Here is a 9,979-nt window from a genome sequence, read left to right on the forward strand (position 1 = left end):
CCACTCATGTGACAGATAAGTGGAAAGTAGTACAGGGTTGTAAGTAACATACCCGTCATCGGTTCCAGAGGCAACAACCTCCCAACAATCATGTTAGCTATAGGCCCACTCGTGATTCCAAGTCCAAGCATAGTATTTTCTTGAGCTACCACTCCATCTTTCTTAGATTTCTTACTAGGACAATTCTTGCTCCAATGACCAACTTTTCCACAAGACCAACATAGTTTGTTTGCCTTTGGTTTCTTAGCCTTGTTCTTGTCAGGTTTAGTGTTGGCCTTCTTAGTGACTTCCTTTCTTTTTTATCCTACAGTCACTACATTCACCTTCGAGCTTCCATGTTCAGCAGGCATCACATGTTCTTATTTGGACTTGTGTTGCTCCTGCACAGAGATGTCCAACATCAAGTTAGTCCATGTGATCTCTCCTTTCTGTCTTTTCAGGGAGAGTGCAAACTCTTCCCAAGACTTAGGGATATTTTCAATCACTAACATAACCCAAAACGTCTCAGGCAAGAACATACCAGAATAACCCAAAGCATGAACCAGCATCTCAAATTCATGAACATGTTCAATCATGGATTTTCCATCCACCAGCTTGAAGTCAGGAAACCTAGCCACATAATACTTCTCAAGTCCTTGAGAATCAGTATTGGGGGTTTGGTCCATCTTATCCCATAAGACCTTAGCAGTATGGCTGCCCTAGCCACCCTATCCTTCTCAGCCCATAAAGCATAAGCCTTAACATATTCAATCTTCTCTTGATCCAACACAGGAGGATCATACCGTACAACTGGCCATACACTCTTAACTGTTAATCAGAGTTTCATCTTTTTATGCCAACGAGAAAAAGAAGCTCCACCACTGAATTTATCAGGAATACCCAATAAAACAATAGGCTGAGGAAAATGATATGTAGTCCAATCAATGGTAGCAGTAACACCAGACCCAGAACTGGTCTCAACAGTCTTAGGAACATCACCAATTTCGTTAACCATCTTGTAATAACAATATAATACATATAATCTCTTCAAGATGTTGGGAATATTACTATACGCGCAACAATTGGATAGTTATATATCACAAATTAACAAGAACGGGAAAATTCAACCAAGTAACCAAACAAACATGAATGCACAAACAATATATAATTAGTGACTGAATTGACAAGAAATTAGAGAAAATCGCTTATCTCTATAAATCTTTATCAGAATTAGAGAATCAGCTGAGTCTCCAAGCCATCTAGAAGACTTTACTGTTCTTGAAGAGATTATTGCCCCACTTACGCTGTGATGGGTTGCAGCAATATCACTTTCAGGATAAAACAGCTCAGAGCGATCCGTTCATAGATTCGAGAAGGCTCAACAACGACCAGCACCTCAATTCACCAAGAAAATCAATCAATTTATGTAAGTATATGTGGGAGAGAGTTAGAGAGATGATATTCTAAGGTTTCTCTCTTTTTACCCAATCGATCTCCCTTCTCGGATTTTCACACGCTTCACCTTTTGCTCTTCTCTGCAAATGTAACGTATGTAATCTGATTTATATATTGTATAAGAGTCTAATTATTATTATTATTAAATAATAATCCTCACTCAAATATCAAATATAATATACTTATTTATACAAAACATGTTTATATAGTTTTAACAATTTGCTTTCGAGTTCAGGCCCTGAGCACAAGTCTCGAGTCCTAAACAAACCAAAACTTTTCGGCACCTTAGGAGCTGAACCTCTAGCAGAAACGTTTTCATCATACCATCAGATCCTGGTCTTTCAACCTCAGGCCCTGAACATTGCAGAAACTTATTTCAGCATATCATGATGCCCTGAATCTCTAGTTTCGGGCCATGAACATTGTATAAATTTCACAATATGTTTTTCAGCTAAAACCGAAACAAGTCTTATACAAATAAACATTCTTACTCTTATTTCTATAAAAATTTCACTAAGAAAATGTATTTGATCCAAATATAAATGTTTATATTTTTATAACAAGGAACAACCTGCACTTGTTATTATCCGGAAATTAGATCAAGAACACATAATACATTTGTCCTAAAATTTCCATTTTATAACACCATCAATTATATAAATATTTAGAGTTCAGTCCCACGAAAAATGTTCTCAATTGAATCCCCGGAATTCTTATTGTATGAGATTCAATCAAGTTTCTTCGGATTGGAACCCAAGGTTGATGTCATACAGTACAGGGACGAAACAATTCATAATCTAGGTAGGCCACTCTGAGGCATTATGTAGGATCAAAAATACTTGGTAGGGGTCTCCTACTTTAAATTGCAAATTTTTTCTGTTAGTAAACGGATCACCGTCGAACGAATTAGTTGAAGCAAAAACACATAGAAAGTAACTGAAAGAGACAGGAAGGTGATTTCCTTTAGTAAACAGTTCAGTAGTGAATGATACTATCCCCTCCTTGATTAGAAACAGCATCTATATAAAGACAGGACGATAAAATATGAAGCACAACTACAAAATCTTAGAAGTTTAGAGGAAAAAAACTGTGACTTTGGGATAAGTTCAAAAATCATCATGCAATTAGTCGTAAGAACATTCTCATTACATCATATATTACTCCATAGTACAGATGGTAGCACCAAAATAATAAAATGCTAATTGCGAATACAAAATTGAGATTTTGTCTAAGTGTATGTCAACCTGAAACCACCTTTATCTTTTCTTATATACCCTTCATTTTCTGGGATATTGTACCAATACTCATTCCTAATTTATTCAGGTAGTAATAACACCGTCCCTCCCAATCTCTACAAGAAAATGAACTCACCAGGAACGGCATTGTCCAAACAAAATGACGTGCTTGGCAGGTTACTTGTAGCCCTTCTGTTAAGTTGTAATCTGAACAAAAATGATTTTTGTTCCAGCCTTCCTGCTGAGACCCCAGCAGCTTCTCCCAGCTCAAATCTCGCAGTTTTCTCATCACTAAGGACATTAAATCTTGATGGCCAACTGTTTTTTGACAATATCGGCTACGCATCAAAAGACTTTGGCAATAGATACCATTTCCTTCCAGCAGCAGTTTTACATCCAAAAACAGTTCAAGATATTTCATCGATGGTTAAGCATGTCTACCAAATGGGTACCACTTCTGCTCTCACTATAGCTGCCAGAGGCCATGGTCACTCCCTTGAAGGTCAATCACAAGCGCATAATGGACTTGTAATAAACATGGAATCATTGCAGGAGCAAGAGATGCACTTCCACACTGGAGAGCTACCATATGTGGATGTGTCGGGTGGTGAACTATGGATAAATATACTGCAAGAGGGTCTTAAACATGGGCTCGCACCAAAATCTTGGACCGACTATCTTCATCTCACAGTTGGCGGAACTCTATCAAATGCTGGAATCAGTGGGCAAGCCTTTAGACACGGTCCCCAGATAGATAATGTCTACCAACTTGAGGTTGTCATAGGTACATTACTGAATTTTATTAACTATATCCTTCCCACTGTGTTAATTTTTGAGCTAAGCAAAACATAATTATAAGTTAATTAACCTTACTCATATTTCAAGAACAGGAACAGGAGATATAGTAACATGTACAAGCAAGGAGAATGCTGACCTTTATTATGGTGTTCTTGGAGGGCTAGGTCAGTTCGGCATCATCACAAGGGCTAGAATCTCTTTGGAACCAGCACCGAGGAGGGTAATTTTTTTGTTTATTTACATACCAATTATAATATAAAGCAACAAATTATAAGCAAATGAATCTATGAGCTTAAATCTTTCATCTTTTACAGGTCAAATGGATCAGAATGTTGTATACAGATTTCAGCATGTTCTGCAGGGACCAGGAGCATCTTATATCATCCCAAAATTCTTTTGATTATGTTGAAGGATTTGTCATTATAAACAGAACAGGTCTACTTAATAACTGGAGATCGTCATTCAACCCCAGAGACCCTCTTGAAGCTAGTGAATTTCATTCTGAGGGGAAAACTCTGTATTGTCTTGAAATTGCCAAATACTTCAACACAGAAGAAAATACAATAATAGAGCAGGTAAAGTTTTAACACTTCGTTTACCACTTAAACATCAAGAGTTTCTTTGTTATGACCTCTTTTTTATTGTATCAGAAAATTGACAGCTTGTTATTAGAACTGAATTATATACAATCCACCCTCTTCCTATCAGAAGTATCCTATTTGGAATTTCTTGATAGAGTGCACGTCTCCGAGAAGAAACTCAGACAGATGGGCCTGTGGGAGGTTCCTCACCCATGGCTAAATCTTCTGATTCCAAAAAGCAAGATTCACGATTTCTCCCAAGAAGTTTTCGGAAAAATACTTGTAGACACAAGCAACGGTCCTGTACTCATCTACCCAATTAACAAATCAAGGTACTAGCTCACCTTCTATTATTTGTGGCAGTGGTAATCCATTTATATATAGTTTTCACATGATATTCAACTTATTAAAAAGGTGAAGTATAAAGAAACAAATAAGACAAATATGTGGCAACAAAAGATTGAAGTTTTGACAAGGTGACAGGAAACTATTAAACAGGAGATGTGAAGTCCTAGACAGTGTCTTATTATATTTATACACATAGCTGATGTTCTGGTCTATAATTGCTCATTTTGTATTACAGGTGGAACAAGGAAACTTCTATGGTAACCCCGGAAGAAAATATGTTCTACCTCGTGTCATTTCTATCCTCAGCAGTGGAGTCATCCACAGGAACAGATGGATTGGAACATATCCTAAAGCAAAACAATAGAATTCTGCAGTTCTGTAATTCGAGTCGTCTCGGGGTGAAACAATATTTGCCCAGCTACAGCACTCAAGAAGAGTGGAAAGCTCACTTTGGTACCCTGTGGGAAACATTCAGCCGGAGAAAAACAACTTATGACCCTTTGGCAATACTAGCTCCAGGACAGAGGATCTTTCAAAAAGCAGTAGACTTTTTGTGACTGGGATCATTTATAAAGGCCTGCATGCATCATTGTTCTGTTGTACATAATTATCAGCCTCTAGGCTCTCTGATATCCCATTCTTTTAAGCCTTCAAAAGAATGATGTGAATAATTCCTGAAATATTTTCTCTCAGTGGAGATCAATCCTTTTTTGGGGAGAGCAACATATGTTTTTTCGTTTCGAGACCACATCGATAACCTTGAGATTTATCTTAAAAATCTCTACCAATTAGCGGTTAAATATTACTCGCTCCGTCCCGTTCATTAATATATATAGGAGGTTTGGCACGAAAAATAAGAAAGAATGTAATTTAGTGGAGAAAATTAAAAAAAATGGGTAAAGGGATGGAACTAATTAATATTTAATTATTCTTTATATTATAAAACTTTACTATTTTGTAACGTATACAACTGAGAGGTACGTTTCAAAAAAGAAACCGTATAGAATTGAACAAGACAGACGGAGTAGCTATTTGTGTTAGAGGGGAATCGAACCTTAATTCTACCGTCAGCCTAAGCTCTGATACCATGTTGAGTAACCAGCTCATCTAAAACCTTAAGGTGTTAGAAAAAGGCCCCAATAGGATCATATATTTAACAACTAGCGGAATGAGTTAACTGTTTTGACTTACGAATTTAATATAGTTGTTTCAAATTAAACTGTTTTGTAAATAATTGTTTGAATTAACTGTTTGCATTTTCAACAAACACAGTATAAACCTCTAATTGAACAATCTCCTTCTAGTAGCTTTCTCAAAATTAGTGAATCCCCTTTTTCAACTCGCTAAACAAGTGTTAGACGAATCATCTAGTCAAATCTCTAATAGATAAGTTAATCGCATCCCAAACCTTTAACTTCCAGACACGATCGGTATATTAGCCCCCCTTCCCCTTGGGTTTTAGTAGTTTGAGAACCTTACTTTATTATATGGGTTTGGCATATTAAAATTTATAAGTTTGAAATATTTTGATTGGTGTATTTGTTATAATTGCAGGAGGTTCGTCATTATTAATAAATATTGATCAATCAAAACAAGTTAAAATTATAGAAGTTTATGCTCAGGAGTGTATTCATTTTAGATTTTAAAGGATTAATAATAATTCATATATTTTGGAAGATTTTCGTTGATTTTAATTGTTTGTGGATTTTGATGGAGTTGATGGAAAAATTTTGCACACTTTTGCTGATTTTGTAAAGTTTTCCACAAATATTTCAAAATCTCATGTATTTTAAAGAAATTTCAAAGAATTAAAAGTAAACTAGTAAATCCATTAAAATCCACAAATTTTTCAAATAAAAAAAATCCACGAATTTTTGAATATCATCAAAATTTTGATGGACTTTTAAAAATTTAAATTAAATACCGCAAGATTTCAGTAGACTTTTTAAAATCTAAATTGAATGTTAACAATATTTGCTTGAATTAGCTTGTCTTGTAAACTGTTTTGACTAACGGATTGAATTTAGTTGTTTCGAATCAAACTGTTTTGTAAATAGTTGTTGCGGTTTGCATTTTCAACAAACACAATATCAAACGTGTAATTGGACAGTTTCCTTCAGGTAGAATTGAGTACAAACCGCTTTATCAATCCGCTAACCACTAAATACCCATATTAGAAGATTCACTTAGTCGAAGCTCTAATTTGGCTCAATAAGTTAATCGCATCCCAAACCTTTAACTTCCAAACACGATCGGTATATTAGTCCCCCTTCCCCCTGTGTTTTAGTAGTTTGAGAACCTTACTTTATCATATTTAGAACTTCGCAAATCACACTTCCCTTTTCTTGTCTTTATTTCAAGGTCATCTTGGTTACTGAGAATTAAATTTCCCGTATTTTCTGAAACCGCATATTGAATGCCTGTTTCCACTGTTAATGGTTTCTGACACAATCGTACAAACAGGATTATAAAAAACTTCGAATATAAACTTTGGATGGGGAGTACTTCGTGCAGTCATTTGCAGCTTGCCAAGGTGTTAAAAAACCCTGCTTTATACACTGTAGTGTAAGCTATAGCATACGAAAATTTATAATCCGTTTGAAACTTGAAAATCCCCCACACAATTAAAACATAAGAATTACTCAGAAAAGAACATAAGAAACATTGTAACATCAACACTTAATGTCTATCCATTCATAAACTTCCAGTGGCAAATTACACAAAGTCTTAGGACAAACAAGTAGAACAAATAGACAAACATCTATGAAAAGGATCTATATATTTTGACCAAAGCTGAGCATTTGGTTCTTTTAAAACAGCCTGAAACATCTAAATAAGCAACATATATATAGTTGAAATAAACAACAGAAAATAATAGGCGCATGCTTACGCTAGAAAAGTCTGGCAAGTAGTTGCAATTTGCTAGAAAAATTACTCTTGCTTCCCGACTCCTTTCCAGCCTAGACCTGGTTTGCCAATATTTTCCTGTGGTTCTTCATAATCACGAGCATCGCAAAGAGAAGCTTCAAAGTCGGTGGAGTCACTCGCAACAGGAAGAAAATATCCTATATCATCTCTAGCTCCAAACCCTCCAGCTCGCATAACATCAACTGAGGTTATCGGAGCCTCCATGTTCATCTCCGCAGAGACGCTCATTCCAGTGCTTACATCTGACACCATGTCCTTCAAAACTCCAGGATGAACTATGTTAAGTTGTGCAATGTCTCTAGGAGGCTTCAACTGCTCCTTCTTCTCTGGATTAGCTTTAAACTCAGGTTGAACAGATTCTCTTTCTTCATTCTTCATGCTATTATTGTTTTAATCTGATGCACATTACCGACCTTTAGTTTCAAATTCAAATAACAAAATCAAAAACCTCCAGCAGTGAAGGCCCCTTAAAATACACAAAGTTCCCTTCATGTCCACTATTCTGCATTGAGTGCTTCGGGTTTTACTTGGACAAGCATCTTTAGAATATATTCAGTAAATGAGGGGGAGCCCTGTTTTTTTGGTTTTGAAGTACAATATTTTTTTCTTCTTTGGATGTGAATACAATAAAGCGGAACCAGAAATTCTAAGAATGGGCCATTTTTGAAATTCTTAAGAGTGGACAGCTTTTTCAAAAGTATGTTTCAAACCTAAATATTTAGCAAGTAATTTAATACATAATACAAAAGTCAGCAATATGAGGATACACAATAACACAACACAGATTCTGAAAATGAAATAAAGAAGAATACAAAGTTTCTAAAACCAGGGAGAGAACAACTTTGAACCTCAATATTCGACCAACATTATACTTTAAAAATGGGTTAAATATCAAGTAGGTGACTGGCTGTGTCAAAAAAACTCAAGCAGGTCACTCATTACAAATTTGACTCAAAGTGATCCACAATTAACTTAATTTGATCATTCCGTTAAAGTGGATAACTAAAATTAGTCAAAATTGAAAAATGAGAACACGAAAGGGTAGAACTCGTTTTGAACTTTAATATGATTACTAAAACTTTTTATTTGGCTCACGAAATCACGATGAAATATAATTTTGATTCTCCCTACTTGAGTTATTTTTTTAGATTTCGAAGAATCAAAGTGAGATTTTATCATGATTTCGTGAGTCAAATAATAAGTTTTAGTGGTCATATCGAAGCCCAAAATGAGCTCTACCCTCTCCTGTTAACATTTTTTAATTTTGACTAATTTCAATTTTCGACTTTAACGGAATGATCAAATTAAGTTAATTAATGATCATTTTGAGTCAAATTTGTAATGAGTGGCCTACTTGAGTTTTTTTGACTTGATATTTAATCCCTTTAAATCATCTTAACTACTCGAATTCCAATCAAAATTTACAACATGTACACCACCAGAGCATGTCCAATGGTGGCGTATAAATAAGTGTAGTTATTGCTATAATATAACACCAAAAAGTAGCTTTTCGTGCTAATATAGCACCATGGCTACAATGGTTGGTTCTATATTTTGTCCCAAATTTCATCAACTCCCCAACTACCCCACTGTTTTGAATACAAAAATAATTTTTCTAGCTAACTTTTTACTTTTTGATGAGGTGTAAATTATATCTCAACCTATCTTTTGTTCTATATTTAGCACAAATTATAGCATTGTGTTATTTTAGCACAAGATATAGAACACCATTGGAGTGATAAATTTTAGTTTGTGTTGTATAATATAGGTATAGAATAAGATAAAGCCCACCACTGGACTTGCTCTCATAGTACAATTCAGTCGGCTAGTTTGTATCATTTGTATTTTATAAATCTAGGGGCCAATGAAATGTTTGTTAGCTTACGGGTTCCCTGAAGTTCACAACGATTAATCGTAACATCATATTCGCCAACTCAAATCATAACAATTCAGTCGGCTAGTTTGCAATAGAGTTCATATACCACTCTAAGATTTCTCCTATAAACTATTAGCAAGAAGAATTTCATAAACTAGCATGCTAATGAAAATCATTATATTTTAATTACAATTAAAACATAGGTAAAGCTAGAAGCAGTAGGAGAAAACATCATTAGACTTATAAAAGCAGTGTCGAGGTTAATTACCTGAAAGAAAAAATCGGAGATCTAGCAAGATCGCTTCTGTTATTGGCTAGTAACCTACTTCCTTGTAATATATTACTCCTCTCTCGGAGCACAACTTTCGAGGTACGCATCGGAGTACGTGTTTGCATAGACGCGTGACACGTAACAATACATGCGGCGTAAGCAATTAGCTCAAAGACTTTCAATTGGCCCTTTTGGCCGCGGCCCGGCAGAAAATTGATTTAAACTGAAATTGGAGAAAATCGAATAAAACTGAATCGGGAAAAATTGATCCAAAATTAAAATTGAAAGATAAAAAGTTGAATCGATTTAAATGATTTGGTTCAGTTATATATTTTAACTAGACTGATAAAAACCGAATCAAATCGGTTATTAATATTAATAAATTGTTATTATAATTATTATTATTATTATATATGTATGTATAATATTATTTGCTGTAACAGCCCGCACTTCCGGATTATTAATTCTAAATCGAAACTAATACAATACAAATTTACTAATACGAAAT

The 9,979-nt window shown here is 35.0% G+C and overlaps 2 protein-coding genes across 2 annotated transcripts; one reads left to right on the forward strand and one right to left on the reverse strand.

The window, feature by feature from the left end:
* The first annotated feature begins 2,520 nt into the window (after positions 1–2,520).
* Positions 2,521–5,144, forward strand: LOC141692796 (cytokinin dehydrogenase 1). The gene is made up of 5 exons (XM_074497736.1): positions 2,521–3,453; positions 3,560–3,687; positions 3,782–4,042; positions 4,118–4,380; positions 4,632–5,144. Exons 1-5 carry the CDS (start codon positions 2,796–2,798, stop codon positions 4,951–4,953), a joined length of 1,632 nt encoding a protein of 543 aa, XP_074353837.1. The 5' UTR covers positions 2,521–2,795; the 3' UTR covers positions 4,954–5,144.
* Positions 5,145–7,074: 1,930 nt separating this feature from the next.
* Positions 7,075–9,611, reverse strand: LOC141692709 (uncharacterized). The gene is made up of 2 exons (XM_074497630.1): positions 9,469–9,611; positions 7,075–7,719 (listed from the first exon to the last, which is right to left on the reverse strand). The coding sequence occupies exon 2, from the start codon at positions 7,700–7,702 to the stop codon at positions 7,328–7,330; it is 375 nt and encodes a 124-aa protein (XP_074353731.1). The 5' UTR covers positions 7,703–7,719; positions 9,469–9,611; the 3' UTR covers positions 7,075–7,327.
* Between the last annotated feature and the right edge of the window lie 368 nt (positions 9,612–9,979).

The sequence above is a fragment of the Apium graveolens genome, chromosome 10 (assembly GCF_009905375.1).
Source record: "Apium graveolens cultivar Ventura chromosome 10, ASM990537v1, whole genome shotgun sequence".
NCBI lineage: Eukaryota > Viridiplantae > Streptophyta > Magnoliopsida > Apiales > Apiaceae > Apium > Apium graveolens.

Coding starts and splice junctions, on each gene's coding strand:
- LOC141692796 (XM_074497736.1), top strand. CDS start 2,796: ATGAACTCACCAGGAACGGCATTGTCCAAACAAAATGACGTGCTTGGC. Junction 3,688..3,781: donor TGGAACCAGCACCGAGGAGG/GTAATTTTTTTG, acceptor CATCTTTTACAG/GTCAAATGGATCAGAATGTT. Junction 4,381..4,631: donor TACCCAATTAACAAATCAAG/GTACTAGCTCAC, acceptor TTTGTATTACAG/GTGGAACAAGGAAACTTCTA.
- LOC141692709 (XM_074497630.1), bottom strand. CDS start 7,702: ATGAAGAATGAAGAAAGAGAATCTGTTCAACCTGAGTTTAAAGCTAAT.